This window comes from Rhizomucor pusillus (assembly GCF_041956525.1).
Source record: "Rhizomucor pusillus strain CBS 183.67 unplaced genomic scaffold VTP01scaffold_3, whole genome shotgun sequence".
Classification (NCBI taxonomy): Eukaryota; Fungi; Mucoromycota; class Mucoromycetes; order Mucorales; family Lichtheimiaceae; genus Rhizomucor; species Rhizomucor pusillus.
In genome coordinates this window covers 1334808-1351444 of record NW_027192145.1, presented here as the reverse complement: position 1 = coordinate 1351444, position 16637 = coordinate 1334808, and the positions used below count along the sequence as shown (strand labels likewise).

At 44.0% G+C, this 16637-nt stretch overlaps 4 protein-coding genes across 4 annotated transcripts; 2 read left to right on the top strand and 2 right to left on the bottom strand.

Moving 5' to 3' along the window:
- Nucleotides 1-31: 31 nt before the first annotated feature.
- Nucleotides 32-2757, bottom strand: VTP01DRAFT_6751 (uncharacterized protein; the record flags this gene model as incomplete). The annotated part of the gene is made up of 8 exons (XM_069385687.1): nucleotides 32-818; nucleotides 876-985; nucleotides 1043-1151; nucleotides 1206-1365; nucleotides 1426-1730; nucleotides 1791-1861; nucleotides 1927-2011; nucleotides 2066-2757. The coding sequence occupies 8 exons, from the start codon at nucleotides 2755-2757 to the stop codon at nucleotides 32-34; spliced, it is 2319 nt and encodes a 772-aa protein (XP_069243124.1).
- A 529-nt stretch (nucleotides 2758-3286) lies between these two features.
- Nucleotides 3287-6721, bottom strand: VTP01DRAFT_6750 (uncharacterized protein; the record flags this gene model as incomplete). Its single annotated transcript, XM_069385686.1, has 13 exons — nucleotides 3287-3579; nucleotides 3640-3801; nucleotides 3872-4002; nucleotides 4171-5036; nucleotides 5099-5190; nucleotides 5245-5272; nucleotides 5334-5480; nucleotides 5545-5612; nucleotides 5667-5766; nucleotides 5829-5907; nucleotides 5967-6131; nucleotides 6190-6544; nucleotides 6616-6721. The coding sequence occupies 13 exons, from the start codon at nucleotides 6719-6721 to the stop codon at nucleotides 3287-3289; spliced, it is 2592 nt and encodes an 863-aa protein (XP_069243123.1).
- Nucleotides 6722-8848: 2127 nt separating this feature from the next.
- Nucleotides 8849-9247, top strand: VTP01DRAFT_6749 (uncharacterized protein; the record flags this gene model as incomplete). The annotated part of the gene is made up of 1 exon (XM_069385684.1): nucleotides 8849-9247. One exon carries the CDS (start codon nucleotides 8849-8851, stop codon nucleotides 9245-9247), a length of 399 nt encoding a protein of 132 aa, XP_069243122.1.
- A 372-nt stretch (nucleotides 9248-9619) lies between these two features.
- On the top strand, nucleotides 9620-16620 carry VTP01DRAFT_6748 (uncharacterized protein; the record flags this gene model as incomplete). The annotated part of the gene is made up of 22 exons (XM_069385683.1): nucleotides 9620-9994; nucleotides 10073-10474; nucleotides 10545-10739; nucleotides 10822-11067; nucleotides 11125-11137; nucleotides 11211-11388; nucleotides 11447-11795; nucleotides 11854-11957; nucleotides 12027-12806; nucleotides 12866-12934; nucleotides 12993-13153; nucleotides 13231-13329; nucleotides 13388-13706; nucleotides 13770-14124; nucleotides 14214-14328; nucleotides 14382-14456; nucleotides 14526-14630; nucleotides 14693-14784; nucleotides 14852-14994; nucleotides 15048-15328; nucleotides 15381-15433; nucleotides 15484-16620. 22 exons carry the CDS (start codon nucleotides 9620-9622, stop codon nucleotides 16618-16620), a joined length of 5646 nt encoding a protein of 1881 aa, XP_069243121.1.
- Nucleotides 16621-16637: the final 17 nt, after the last annotated feature.

The window sequence follows — 16637 nt, the reverse complement described above, 5'->3', positions numbered from 1 at the left end:
AAAGGAAAAGAAACTACATTATCTACATTGTTCAATTATCGGCTTCTTCATCGCCTAGCTCTGCCTTTACACGTTCTCTTAAGGTTTCAACACACGCCACTTTGCGCTCCAATACGTCTTCAAGATCATTCAAATAATCCTCATACAACTGTACGGTTTCTTCATGATCCTGGTCATTTTCTCCATCTTCTTGAAAGTCATGACGGCTGGATACATTGAGAGAAAGCTTGGAGATCATCTTCTTCTCATGCTTGATACATTCCTCAAGTTCTTTGATCTGGGCTCGATGCAGTTTGATAAAATCGCGAATATGCTTGACCGATACTTGTTCCGCCAAATTGGGCTGTTTCATCTCGGGAGTTTTGGGTGTACCCGGCGTTGCCGGTGTCTTGCGTGGTGATAAGGGTGATGATTTGAAAGGATCTTCAAGAGGAGTTCGATATACTTCATCTGGAGGCGATGAGAGTCGACGCATATAATTTTCTTGTCGCTGCGGTGTCGTGGCCGGGATGACATCATTTGTCCCAAGCGAATTGTTCTGTTCACTTTGCGACCCAGCCCATTTGGAATGCGGTTGCGGCGTACCTAGGGCTTGAGCGCTGATTTGACTAGGGAAATCAATATCCAGTAGATTTTCTGTTTGTTCTTCGTCCCATCCAGGTTCAGAGTTAGTGTTACTATACACTTCGTCTTCCATATCAGCTGAAGGATTTGAGTTAAAGATCGAAGGCTCATTCGCTGCTAGGGCGCTCAGTCCAGCTTCTGTGCGCTGTTCACCCATTAACCGCCGATCTGTTTCTCCCTTAAGTTCTTTAACCCTAAATGGAGAAAGACTGTCAGCATTACCATTCGAAATATTTTCATGTTTAACTTACCTGTCAGCATAACGGAGAGTATTTAAGGTATGTTCACTGTTTGCACTGTTGGGCGAAATAGTAGCGATCATACAGGAGCGGGAATTTCCAACAAAGGAGTCTCGCAAGACCTACAAGCTAGTGTTACTATCTGGTTCTTCTTTGTGGGAACTGTCAAAGAAAATTACCTGTGTCAATTTACTGCCTCTGAATGGGGTATGTCGTTTATCTTGATCTAAAGCACGGATACATTCTTTCAAAGCCAGCAGACTTTTGTTGATTTCGGCACCTTCCATTCTATGTCAGATGCTTAGAACAGGTCCAACGACCAAGAGAATATCGCGCGTTTACCTTGTTTTTGTATTAGCTTCTCCTCGATCAGCACCTCGTTCACTTCCTGCAAGATCGATAAAAGTAATTTTTCCATGCATCCCCGAGTCAGTTGTCCTTTTCAAAAGGACTTGCAAGATGGCGTGTGATCGTGAAGAGGTATTGTTAGCACCAGTTTTGCCTAACATGGTCTGGATTAGAGTTGACTTTATTCCTGATTCTCGTTGTAAAACATATTTACCGGTAGTTCTGGCTTGACTGCCATATTCGAATATTTGCATGAGACCTTCGACATCCTTGATTCTATACTCTTTAAGACCAGCAATAACGACGTTACTGTTGCCATCTTCTCTTGGAACAAGCTTTTTTCGAGAATTCAAGAGATCATATAGTTGATTCTGGTATATCTCATAAAATCCCACCCATGCAGACAAGTGTGAATACTCTGGCTGATTCAACAAAGTAAATATGTCCTGTGCGGCTTGGACATAGAGACCATGGCTAGGGTCTAACATTGTATACGTCTTGCCCGATCCCGTTTGACCGCTGTTTTCACGAGATATTTAGATTTCTATAAAGCTTTGCCAAGACATATTATCTGCTTACTATGCAAAACAAGTCGCCTTGCCTCCAGAAAATATGTATTCAACTAGCGGCAGAGCTGTTCTGCGATATACCTACAAGTGGATGGTATATGAGCGTCCAGTTTATATGTTCAAATTAGACGTTGTTATCGACTCACGTCAATGTTGGTGGCATTGCTATCGAAAACGTCGTCAAAAGTGAAAGAATGTTGCTCGGTGAATGGTGTCAGGTCGACTTTGGTCCTACAAAAGCATGATCAATGCGTGCTTTTCTCTTGTTTCCCGATCGTGGCATACTTTGGAGCATTGACTTGGATCGTACGTATTCCTGCTACAGGTGCGACGTCATGTTCACCAGCTGCAGTTTCCTTCTTACTTAATGGTCGTTTTCGCACACAAACTCGAATACGTTGATGAAGGTCACTATTTGATGGGGAGGCTGCTGCTGCTGCTACGACCCGCGAATTCGCTCTTTGTCTCACATACTCTTCAAACGACAATAAAGGACCTGACTGGGATGCGTCTCCACTTAATCGTCGCTTTGGAGGTGTGACAGGTATACCGTATGCGTCTAACAGACGTGCAGGCTGCTTCTGCAACTGTGGAGCTTCTTCCATTTTCACCTCGACTCCAAGTTCTTCCAAATGCTTTGGAAGTTTTGGTGGTGTCTTTTGAGTTGATGGACTAACCGGGTTGGTTTTAACGGTAGGTCGAATAGGAGACTTATTGGTAGGAGGGCGTGGAAGAAAGGATAATCGGCGAGATGACACGTTTGCAGTTCGTACTGTGGATTTTGGTGACGTACTGCGTGGCAGTGTTTGAGGAGCCAAAGTCATGCGCCTGGCATTTCTTTCTGGAGTTGTCTTCTCAATTTTACTTAAAGCTGGTCGTTTGCGTGATTGCGGTGAAGTCGCTGATACTGGACGTTTTGGAGGTTGTGGTTGTGATTTCGCTTTGAGTTGTTGCTTTATATCTTCAGCTAGAGCCATGAATCTTTGTTTGTCGTCTATAGAGCGTATGCCAATCTTCGTACAGTCCTGCATGGAAAGCTGTATCGCTATCAGTGAAGTTCCTACATAGAAATCTCCTTGAATGCCAACCTGTGCAAGGAAGTCCAGCGTAGAGAGACCTTGAGAATATAGACTATGCGTGCAAGGCTGCCTGTTAACATTGACTATCGATTTTCATCGTTCTTTGTCATGCTGTACCTTGGATAATACTGGATATAAGGTGATTTAAAGGAGAAGGAACGGTTAAAAAAAGATCGTTGCAGTTCTCATTACAGTGCTAAAGAGACATACGTGTTGTAAATTGTACTTCTTCAAGGCATCCAAGAACAATGTATTACTCATTGAAATAGTACGACTTGAGAAAAGGCAGGCGCGGGGCTTCTCGCGCGTGCCTGGTTTTCAAAGTCGGTCGGTCGCGTCTGGGCTCTTTGACTGCCAAATCATGATGTCTGGGACAGAAGGGAAAATGATGCTTCCAGTTCTTTAATTTGTTTCAGAAAAAGACTATCTAAGACGATTCTGATGAAGATTGCTGCTTTGCAAGCAGCTTTTGGAGCTGATCCTCAAGTTTCTTGACCTTTTCTTCCAATTTTTCCAATTGCTCCTTCTGGATTTGTTCTTCGCTTCGACTACCCATAGATGCCAGCCTGTTAAGCTTGCGCTTGATTTTCGGCTTGTCGTCATTAGAGTATGCAGATAGGCTTGCAACAATCTTTCCATATGCTGAAGTGACCCGAAGAGAAACCAGACCTGACACAGCTGCAAATCGGACATCCTTCGCATGGTCTTGCAAGAAATTCTCTATGGTAACAGATGAGTGAGAATGAACTAGATAGATCAAGTCCGCAACGTAAGCGTTACCTAGAACTTCGATGGCTTGATTTTTCAAAGGTTCCTCTTGCCAAGCTGCAGAGTACGAAAGACCGTTCATTGCTTGTGCTCGGCTGCGCATCGGTTCCGCACGTTCAGTTAAGCGTTTGATCACGTACTTCAATGCTTCAGGGTTGCGAGTGTATCCAAGGGCTAGAAGAAGGAGAGAAAGTTGAGATTAATCTTTGCACATACCACACGCTGCAGCGGGACGGATGTGTACCTTTTAGGGCACCTGCACGGACAATGCCGTGCTGTCCGATGAGACTATCATCCTTTGCAGTATTGAAAATGAAGTCCAGATCCTCTTCGTTGCGCTGTGTCGCTAAAGCGATCAAGGCGGCGGCGTGAGCTCTGAGAATAACCATATTTGTCAGAATGTACACTTTTTCCCAAAAGTAATGTCGCATTTTGTGAAATTTTATAATTCATTTATACAGCAAAACGACAAATTGCAGCGACATTAATTTTTGGAAAAAATGTATATGTTTGACATACATAATAAAATAGTAAAACTCTTACCGATACGGTAGAGGAGCTGGTCGAGACAGGAATCCTCTCACAGCTTTGCGCACATTTTCATCTTTCACTTGACAGGCGTTCAATATCGGAGCAAGCGCCGTATATTCCTGCTCACGAGCGAGGATCTTTCCAAGAATCTCGAGTGCAAATGCTGACTTTGCGGCTGCTAGGGCCTTGGCCGCGTGTACGCGGACACCATAGAATGGCTCATTGACGATAAGTTCCTTGACAGACTTTAGAGCGGAGTGTGTGCCTTTCTTGATAAGTTCTTCGTAGGCCCTGATTCGGTTGTTGATATCCCCTGCCTTTTCCGCCGTGTTCACTAGCACCTTTTGATCAAAAGGCATGTCTAGCTGGAACAAAACTTTCGCAGCAGGATCAACTCGGAAAATGTTAGGAGTACAGCCGTCCTTCAGCTGGATCCATGTGCTAGCGGCGGCTTCGCTGTCAAAAGTAAGCGTCTTTTGATAGATATTTCCCTTGTCGTCCACTAGCTCTACTTCTAGATCGAATGCAAACAATGGTATATCGTCGCTGATTTGCGTTTGCTTGATAGTGATGGCAACTCCATTTTCATCTACTTGATAATCATAAGTACCTGAAAGTTTGGGAAACCCTTTGGAGTGGAGCCACTCGTCAAAGAAGCGTGTCAAGTTCAAACCAGACACTTTTTCGAGACATCCTTGGAAATCGCTGGTTTGCACTGTCTTTGCAGTAAAGGTCTCGACATAGAGCTTCACGCCTTTCCAGAATACACTCTCTCCGAGCATTTTTCGGAGCATATGTATGCGCCAGGATCCACCTGGATAAAGATGGGCATCAAACATGTCCCAAGAGGTATCAAATTTTCGAGTAACTATTGGTCTCTGATGTAAATCTGTGAGGATCAAACAAAGGAATATTGTTGATTAAAGATTCATTCACGTACCATGTATATGGCACATTCCTCGAAGTAGCTGTCAGCATTTTTGATCATCTCATAACGGTGCTCGTCCTCGGAAACGTGATCCTCAAGCCAGCCTTACATAGTATGGTTATTAAAGCGATACATAGCTAGATTCCTACTACACCTACATGCTTCAAAGTACGTTGCCCAACTTTCCTGATGTATGTTGTATGGTTTAGTACTTTACAATTTCTTGAAGATAGCCGATAATACTCACCTTTAGCCAAGCATGCTCAAAATGACGGATGACAAGCATGTCACCGAAATACGAATGTGCCATTTCATGAACGTTCACAGTGTCAGTTATTGTTTGAAATTCTAAGGCGAATATTTCATCTTGCAGAACACGGTCAGTCCAGGTTACCTATACATTTTGTTTAGCATTACATTCCTGCATGTATGCTTTAAATCAATTTACTGGTACTTACTAGTGAGATATTCTCCATTGCACCGCCGTAAGGCGGCAAAACTAGTTGATAGTACTTTGTCCATGGAACTAATAACAACAGTTTATACTTGCTTATACAGAGATGATCAAGAATGCTCTTACGTTTGACACCAACTTTCTCTTGCAGCCATCGCATCATTTCCGGAGTTCTGCCGAGTAAACGCTTCACATCCTCAGGATTGTGACCATTGGCTGCGTAGTACTAGATGCGTTTAGTTTGTTCGATATTCTGCACTCGAAAGTATAAGGGAGCTTCAGATTTACCTTTATCAGACGTCCTTCCACTTCTCCATCGTCGATTTCTATCAGTTCACCGACGGCGAAGCTGAATAGATAGGAAGGACTATGCAAAACACAAAATTAAAAAGTTATGGTCGATCTTCTTGATGTTTCCATAATTACCAAGGAAAATCTAGCTCCCATCTTGTTGTACGGAGACCGTTCTCAGTCTTGTCAGATAACAATGTTCCGTTCGCAAGGGATGTGTATTGCTCCGGTGCGGTGATGGACCATGTCAGTGTTGTTCGGACTGTGGGAAAGTCCACCGTCGGAACCCAGTAACGAGCTCTACAGGAATAAAGTCCTCATCTAATCGACTTGACGGAGCTCCGCTTCGTGGACGTACCTTTCTGACTCATTATCACTGGTAACGTAGGAGGGATCGGCGCCCATGATTTCACCGGGCTTTTGGAAATACAAGCCAGCAACAGGATGATCCAATGCGTAATCGATCGTCACTTGGCGCGTGTCACCCACGTTGAATGGCTTTGGCCAAAACAGCTTGATAGCATGACCGTCATAGCTGTAAACGACATCGTGCTCTATACCCGTGACATTCAAGTTCTCAAAGCCTTCCGCGTTCAAAAGCAGCGTTGATCTATTCTTGACTGGAAGGTCTGCGTGGCCTGAATACGCCAATGTCACGGTCACTGAAAACTTTGCTGTCTCCGAGCGTAGATCATTGAATAAGACGTTGATATCTACAACGATAAAGAGCTTTGGTTATACTCATTTTTCTTGACAATGCTTTAGCGATGCTTCACGCTCATACCCAAGTGCTTCGGTTCGATGACTGTGTGGGGGGCATATTTGTTCGTAGCTGTGCTCGAAGCAAACTCGCCTAGCCCGTTTTGACTGTGAGAACATAAATGTGGCATGTTATGCACAAGATAGCGGAAAGAAAGCGGGCGTCCGCATCGAACTTGGCTCCAGCTTTTAAACTCCAAACGTAATATAAGCCCGATTACGGAAACACAATGGATGGTGCAACATTGGATACATTCTGTTCATGATATAGTTCTCCCTGAGGCGCAGCAAGTAATGAGCTAAGTGTGTGATGAAGTATGAGTCTTTTGAATAATGTCGCCGGGTTGTCATGCAGATGCAGGTCTGTCTATATACACGAGTTTGACTCGTCTGCTTATCCGATATACACAAGCAACGTATTTCTGCCCGTTTCAATATAAAGCATCAACAACAGGAGCTATTTTTAACGACACCCTTAAGGACTTGTACACGCCGCGACGCAGTTTAAAGCCGGTAGAACAAGTTTAGATAATATAATCGATTTAGGAACTATATCGACGTTGTTTGATACAGCAGCGTTAAATGCGTTCTGAAGTTCTGGACGCAAAATCACTGGATGACCATTATATAGCACAAAAGCGTAGAGCGATGGCAGCCAGAAAACGTCTTGGAGGACTTCAATAGAGATCGATGAACCTATAAAGGATAATCCGTGCCCAGATACCAAGGATGATAAGCACAAGCCATCTAGCTACCATGCTGAGGTGTTTTTGAAATGAATGGCAATTGAAAAGAAGAAAACCCTCCTGCGGATTTCCCCCTCTTAAATCCCTTCCCATTTAGCCGATCATGGATGCAAATCCTCCCTTATTAGCTTCCTTTCCATGCATTTACAGATACTGGCTGTTTTAATCCGAATGTGGTCCAGATGAAAGGCGGGTACGTATTAGGGGAAGTATGTGTGCAGTTGCGTCACATTTTTTGATGCCTCGCCTCGTTCTGTGTTTTCAGTCTCATTTTAGGCGCTTGCATCTGTCACTAACGCCAATCAGTGAGGTTAATATAAGGTTACAGTTTATTATTGACAAAGCCTGTGTCAATTGTTTGCGTCGATCAATGCGACAGTGCGAGGATATGGCGAACAATGCAGACTAAAGTCGAGGTCTTTCTCTTTCTTTTGACAAATATATCCAGGCAGGTAGGTAATCGCACTAAATAAATCCAGCAATTCTTCGTAGATATCAATTTGGTTCTCTTCAAATTTACTTTATATGGAAGAGATATCCAGGTATTAAGCTGCTCTTGCTATATGAAGTTCTATACAAAGCAGTTACTCTTTTTTTCAGCTAAGCGTGTCACATAGAGTCTCCCTTCTCTTAATCTGACTCCAGTGGACTGGTCTCCAGATTTACCTAATGGAGCACCGAACAGAAAAGACAAATACATGGTCCTCACTATTGACTCTCCTGCATATGCATCGTGATAATGGTCTTATTCTCTCGATATTTTTCGGTGAGCAAGATCAGCAAAGGGAATTTCCAAATTATTCTTCGACTGTATATCCTGATAGATGATCTTTATTGTTCGTTTGAAGATCGAATATACCATTCTTGTAATGCTATACCAAATATCTTATCGGAGAACTCCTGGACCATCAGTGTCTTGAGCGTCTGTTATTAACGAAATTTTAATTAGAAACGTGGAAGCACGATGGCAAAACTGGACTCCTCCGGACAGAATTGTGCACGAGGTGATAGGATTGGAAGTATCGTAGTTCGGGAGGAGCGGAAGAGAGGGAGGATCGGGGAGGAGCCTGTTTTGAAGCAGTGAGTCACGACAAGCCTAGATTCGAGCGAGCAATGGACGATACAGACACAGTTAAGAGATTATGGCGTGAAAGGGGCTCTACACTGATCACAAGTATCGAGGCAAAGGAGTGGGGCAAATCTTATAGGGGCGACGACTCATGCACACTCTGAGATAGCAATGCGTGAAGATCGGCACACCAGCCATCCGTGCGACTTGTCATTCCGAAATTTTGGGTGGACACCCGATGTGGTTATAAAGACCGAGGTTATTTTGAATTCTATGGAGTTCCTTACCATCATTTCATTGCATTGCTGCATGTCAAGATGGATATCAAAAATCTCCTCTGTGCAATACCTTGTTCTACTGTGAATCAACCACCTATTCATCCGGAAATATCGCCGTGCAGTCATGCATCGTCACCATCGTCACTTCACGGCAATCTGCAGTCTATGCCATCACTTTCCTCTGCTTCACTACCATTAGACTCGCCTACCGTAGTACCAGAGAAATCGACTCTTAAGTTCATCAACCATACTCGCACTCCATGGTCGAAACAAGAAGATGATCTGCTCCGATGCGGCTACAAACAAGGCCTGTCTTGGGCTCAGATTTCTTCTACGTACTTGCCTCATCGTTCTCGCGGCTGCTGTTGGGGACGTTTCAAAACGCTGCAGTCCAAAAAACGCCGTCAGCAAGGTTGGAACCAAAATGACGATCAAATGTTACTGATAGCTATCGGGAAGCATGCAGCGTTGTTCAGTGATGCCTGGAAAGCAGTATCTAGAGAGGTTCCAGATCGAACCTCGCGCGAATGCAGGATCCGATATCTCAAGCTTCAAAACTGCTAGTATACAGGAGCTTCTTTGCAAAGATGATACAAACTATGTTCAACTCCGTATACACAATCTTATGCTCTTGCAAACTTTCTGTCTGAAAGTTCGCTTGTAACCCACCTTTTCACTGATGACATTTTGCTCTTTTCCATTATTTATAAGTGATTCTACCATTCCTATCTATCAATATGACCTCCTGCGGCAAATTCATTCAAATATCCATCATCTAAACATATCAGTATATGTATGCGCTGCTGAAACCTTTGTAGAAGCTCTAAATTGGTATACTACATTCCAAATAAACATCTTTTGAATACATTGCTGTTTAGTGAAGAGCTAGAAAAATTCCCGGTGCTTCTCGCCTTGTTATTCTTCACTCTGCGTTCCATGAAAGGTCGAGCTCCACAACTATGGGTCATTTATTATATCGTATTCCTAGTCTGTGATGCAACATTCCTCCAACGCTGCCTTGCCTTTGAAGACGACGACAGCGCGACTGATGCATCCCAAACAAAATATGGCTTTGACGACGAACAGAATCGTGCAATCTTTCTACCAAACTGCTCACAATTATCCACCAAGCCGCTGCGTCCGCGAATCGCTGTCATATCGCATGACTCGTCGCTGGCTACCTTTTTGCATAACCCTGAACAGGGCGCTCGCGACGCTGCAGCTATAATGGATATCAATGTGGAATGGAATAGGCATCTGATCAACACTGGGAGTAAAATGACAATGGATATCAAAAGCGCAGTTGATAACGTACGTGGTTGCTGTACAAGAATATATAAGATACGGTGCACTCATGTCGATCGATATTTATATAATGGTTTTATGCAGGGTGTGGATGGCATAATCCTTACTATTCCTAACGACGAAGTATACGAAGGTGCACAATACGCTTTAGATCACAATATACCGGTTTTAGTCTTTAACACTGGGCTGGATTATGCACGCAAATTGGGTTTGACACGAATACTTCAAGACGATCACGAAGCTGGTACCATGCTAGGACGTGAGCTTCGTAGTCGAGGCTACAGCAAGCCGCTCGTGATACAACTGACCGCATTAGATAACAAGGCCTTTGCAACTCGGCTCGAAAGTTTTACAAATGCCGTGCAATCAAGGCCTACGCTTCTGGAGCTTCAAGAGTACAACAATACTGCGCAGCCCATGATTAAAGTTCGCGACACATTTCTGACCAACGGAACATTTGATTCCATCGTATCCTTGGGCGGCTCCGTAAGAACCAATCTATCTAATAACGGCGATAGGTACAGTTGCTGATGTAGGCACGTAAAATTTTGGTTAGATTGGAGTGGACATTGTATCGGGTGCCATGTTGGATATACTTGAAGAGAAACCTAGTGCTCGCATTGGAGTTGGTTTCTTCGACATTGGAGGAAAGAATATGACGAAGTTGTTTGCTCGGCACAAGGATACGATAGGTGTATCGCAGCTTCCTTATTACCAAACTGCACTTCCTGTGTTTTACATGTATCTTCGGGTACGTTGCTCTCTCATGTTTACTAGGTCAGCTTTTTTAGTGTCAGGATAATCACCATAATGATGATAATGCCTGATCTTAGATCCTCACCGGTCACGACGTATTCACGAATGAAACCATCAAAACTGGTCCGACCTTAGTCGTCAATGATACGTTGGCGGAAGTCATGAATAACGAACAGACGACTCTTCTTCCGCTAAATGATCGCACTGCATTTGTCGGTGCCATCGTGCCAAATACGCGAGGTGATACTTACAATTCAGTCTTAATGGCAGGCACACAAGATCTGGCGCGGAAGCTCAACTGGACAATTTTCAACGAAATTGAAGTAAGCGAATATAAACCTGCGTATTTCCAGCTCAAGTACTGATCGTGACATCCACAGCAAGGGCCGCTAGGTAATATGAGACTGAAACAGGTTTATATCCACTAATATAATATGCATCTTTTGCATCTTTACAATGTTATTAGGCCATCCGCATCGGTTGCGGCAGGAGCTTGCTACGTACTCGCGACAAGGCGTCAAGGGCATAATATTGCAATCAAGTGATTCCACAGTGTTGGATTACGGTGCTATAGTAACGAATGCAAGCGAAGTCCCCTTGGCACACGTTGGTACTTGGTTGGAGCCATTGGCACTAAATAAGCCGTGAGTTTCTAAGAAAAATGGGTACTTAAAACTTTTGAAGTCTAAGGTTTGGCCTTAGCGTAGCGTCCAACGTCGCAATTGATCACAGGCAATTAGCGGATTCGGTGGCCTCGGCAGTGGTCGCTGACCACATAAAGGCGCCGATCTGTTTGTCAGAAAGAACGGCGCATAGTGTTGATGATTTTTGCCATGTCTTCTATAACTCTTACCAGGAGCATGCAAGTTCTGAATTTGGCATGGATGATGTGCCGCCTCTTGAAAACGTTGTTCATACTGTCAATCTTTCAACAGAATCAGCAATGGCTGCCGAGTTTGACGAGATCATATCGACCCTGCGCTTGCACAGATATGAGCCCGAAGCATTCGTTACCTTTTCAGAATATCTTTCTTGGGTGGTTCTCCGTGTAGTGTTTATGTTACATTTGTTCCGGCTTCAAGAAACTCACTGTCCTTTTTTTTTTTCAGCGCATACAAGATAAGACGCTCAATCCTGATGCATACGTCTACACTTCTGCAGACCTTTTGGGACAAGTCGAGGCCTTTTTGCAAGGACGCATACGCTCGATGTGGTAAGCCGCTATGCTGCCTGCAGCATGGTCTGAAGCAATGTGTATTCTGAAACTTGATGTCTTTTTCAGGCTAACAAATAAGTTCTCTGTCGGCTTTCTCTCTTCGCTGGACATCCTCCTGGCCAAGACCATTACGCACCAACCGTGGAAGCAAACACACATTAGTACGCCGAGGATCGATAACATCTGCCCACCGGGCAAATATTTCAACAGCTTGTCAGATGCTTATTTTTGCTCGGATAACGGACACACTCGTTTATCCGTACGCTGCAGCCCATGTCCTCAAAATACCTTTGCTGACAAGCCAGATCAAACTACATGCCAGGCATGCGATTACGGAATGTTTGCACCGCCAGGTTCATCTTCATGCGTGCCTTGTTCTGACGACTATGCTGGACAAAGTAATGCACACTGTCTCGAGTACACTACGGAAAAGTCGGCCGCGATACGGCGAGTATACTTGGCAATATTTGTGCCTTTAGGCATAATCGCTATGGCACTCGCTCTATTCTTCATTTTTTGGCGCTGCAAAAGACGCAGGACGAAGCGAGGCCAGCTCCAAGATCAAGGCTGGCTGCTATCTTTTGACGAATTGGTGCGTCCGCCTTTGAAGCACATGTCAACAATATCGTCGCCATCTATGCTGAACTATTCTCAAGAGAATTGGAATGCTGGAGGCAAAAATAGTAATTTGCAAGACGCTGTTGCTGGGCGTCGCAGCACGGTCGGGCGACTTGGCATGGCATCTTTTGACATGGCAGACTATCGTCGACCATCAGTCAGCGATTTGGGAAAGCATAGCAGTCAATCTGACCCTGACCTCAATCAAGAAAAAGCAAGATATATCACGTATGTGAATCACATCCTTCTCTGTCAGTCCAGCTAGGTATTAACTTGGGAAGCTCTAGTCCTCAATCACACTGTGAAAGCAGTGGGTCCGAGGTCCAGGATATTGCCATGGCTACAGTTGGTTCACAGTAAGTAGAAGCTTCTACTCACTATGAAATGTACTTGTTAGCTGATAACTCTTTGTAGCCGCAATCTGCCTGTATTCATCAAGCAAATAGGATCGCGCCGTTTGCGTATATGCGACAATGTTCGAAGAGAAGTGATCCTTTTGAAAGATGCTCGCCATGCAAACCTTGTAGAGTTTGTTGGCATCTGCACAGATCCTCAGAGGACGCTAATAGTCGAAGGTAAACTTACAAGTAGATTTCTGCTATCAAAATCGTCGTTTATCAAGAAATTTCATATCATTTGAAATATATAACAGAGTACTGCAGCAAGGGACGCTTGGCCGATGTACTCGCTGACACTGATATAAATTTGTCTTGGGTATTTCGCTTTTCTCTTATTCACGATCTGATCCAAGGTATGGATAAAAACAAGTAAAAGCCGAAATCGATATCGATAGTTAAACTTCGATGTAGCAATGGAGTTTCTACAGAGATCAAAATTCCAGTATCACGGCTGCCTGACATCAAGATCTTGTATGATTTCTGGAAGGTGGGAACTGAAGGTTACCGATTACGGGCTTTCCAAATCGCGACTCTCCCTACTGGACCCGTTCGCATATGCAGCTATCCGCAAACGTTTTCCACAAATTGAAGATGAAAAGCTTTCTGTAGCAGAGCTGCCTAGAGTTGTTCCATCAACGCAAGATTTGCTTTGGCTAGCTCCAGAGACAGTGGTGGCTATGCCATTTGGAACATATTTGACATATCCTAGCAAGCGCTCAGACGTGTACAGGTAAGTAATCCTAGCAAATAGCTAGCAAGCACCGAAATTGGCGACCGACTTGAAAATATACAGTGTCGGCATCATCATGAACGAAATTGTCACCAGAGCAAAACCATATAACCATTTATTAGTCCAAGAGGCAGAAACCTATGAATCGGTGTTTTTCAAGATTAGAGACTTTGGTCTGCGACCAAAATTGTGCGCATACATCGCAGATGAAGAAGAATATGCCATGAAAATGAAGCTAATTATCAACGAATGTCTTGACTCGGATCCTTCGGAAAGACCGACCTTCTCTTCTTTAGCGGTAAGTCTCACCTATGATAGTGAAAATATGAGCTTGACTAGAATGGTATTCAAGAGCCGTATCCGAGCCTTTGATCCATACGCTGGATCGAACAATGTTGTAGATAACATGGCAGTCTTGGTAAGCAAATTGCAGGAAGAGACTGAAGTTGTTATCTTTGTGGGTAAAACATTCTAAGTATTCCCTACCTTTCCCTTTTCTTCACGTAGCTCGAGAAATATGCAAATGACATGGAGGAGCTCGTGCGAAAGAGGACGGTGAATTTACAGCAACGTACTCTAGAGTTGGAAGAAGAGAGAGCGAGAACACAGACACTACTTAAAGGTGCTTCAAAAACAGAATCACAAGTAACACTGAAAGTGTTAACTTTATGTTAGATTTGAAAATTGCAAAGGAAATAGCAGAGAAAGCAGCTACATCCAAGCAGGAGTTCTTGGCAAATATGTCTCACGGTAAGCTTTCATAATGATGTGTACGTTACTCTTCCCGTATCAAATACTATGCTGATGATATTATCCAAGAAATAAGAACACCAATGAATGCCGTTATTGGAATGTCTCGTATGTTGATGGAAAGCGACCTGCCACCCGATCTTTATGAATGCGCTGAGACTATCGAATCCTCAGGTGCAGAAATTTACATAGAGTTTGATTATGCTTGCTCTAAACTCCCTTGGTTGTTGACGCAGGAAACCACTTGATGGCGTTAATTGACGATATTCTGGACTATTCAAAGATAGAGTCCGGCAACCTAGTTATGGATAATTCTTTGTTGGATTTGGCAAGTATGAAGTCTCGTGAGTCGAGGAGATCTGTGTCCGCTAAACTATATTGTTATTTTTACATAGACGTTTGTCGTTGAGAGTGCCATTAAATTGATGGCTCCCAACTTCCTGAAAAAGGGGCTCGTTCTGTGGTATGAAATGGATCAGGATGTACCTATCCAATGCCTTGGCGACCTTGTCCGACTGCGTCAGATACTATTGAATTTGTATGTATGACCAACAGATTCTAAGCACATTGAATGTTCACCAGCAATGCTAGGCTTTCCAATGCTTTCAAGTTTACCGCAGAAGGCTACGTTCGTGTCAAGGTCAGCTTGGATAGAAATTGTAGAGATTCCATGTCCATCGAGAAAAGGCTCGAATCTTCTGTATACAACGAAAAGGGAACAGTAACTGACGGGAATCCTTTGACTGAGCACGTTGCTTTGCTTTTCTCTGTATCTGATACGGGTATCGGTATCCCGCCCGACAAGACTGACAGACTTTTCAAGTCTTTCTCACAAGTCGATGCATCTACAACACGAAATTATGGAGGCACTGGTAAGTCTATGGAAATAGAAAATTTCTGCTAATGCTTACTTGCTCGTCGTAGGTCTGGGACTAGCTATAAGTCGGAAACTCTGTAAGATGATGAAAGGAGACATGGTGAGAGATACAGAGAGCAAAATTTCCAAACATCTAGCTACTTTTGATAGCTAATCATCAAGTTTTTGACACAGTGGGTAGAATCAGTGGATAAGCAAGGTTCTACCTTTTACTTTCGGGTCGTACTTGAAAGACAAGCCGATAGCCAGAGCTTTGGAGACCAATACAATCTCTCTGAGCTAGCACAGAGCTGCCCACAGCCTCTAGTAATTGTTGAGCAGCATTGTGTGCAAAAAGCATGGAAATGCATCCTAGAAAGCATAGGTATCAAGAAACCACAATGCATGACATTTGCTCAAGCAGTCCAGTACTTTAAAGAAGATGAAAAGGAACTGCCTACGGCCATCATTATGGATGTAGACTTGCAAACCATTGAAGAACTTGGCCCAAATCCGACGTCCAGCCAAATAGCGCTTGATGCGCTGCAAAGATGGTTTGGACATTCCATATCAGAGCTGCCGACGCTCTGTGTGAGCGATGTCCGATCTAGACGACTGCCACCACCGGCAGCGACAACGACGTTGGCAGCGCCGTCTGCCGAGAAACATCAGGTTCCCACTGAGCTTGTACCTACTCCAGAGCAAAAAGCCGACCCATTCGAATCTCACAGTCAGAAACGGATTTCACTGTCAAGACCGTTCAAGAATTCGTCATTAATCGAAGCTTTGCATCGCTTATTTAACACTTTGTCTTTATCCCGCAATGGCTCGCAGAAGATTGTGGATAGTTCGAGTGAGACCCCTCGGCCATTATCGTCATGCTTTTCCGATATCAAGACGCTGCTTGTAGACGACAACCCTATCAACCGCAAAGTGGTATCCAAGATGCTTACGCGAATAGGCCTTCAACCTCAAATTGCTCAGAATGGTCGGGAAGCTTGCGAAGCTATAGCAGCTGCGAAAGATAAGCAAGCAGCCTTCGACTTGGTTTTCATGGACGTGTGGATGCCGGAGATGAATGGTCTCGAAGCAGCTGCAAAGATTAGGAAAGAACTTGCTCTGTCTCCAACGCAGCCATACATCGTTGCCATGACCGCTTGTGTGATGCCCGGCGACAAAGAGAAGTGCATGGATGCAGGAATGAATGCATATATCAGCAAACCTATACGGAAAGAAGAGCTGGAAGCCGCTGTGCATACATTCACGCAAATAGTTTCAAGCTGCAATGCCAGTGAAGCAACCCTCTAATTTCACATTTCTTTAGA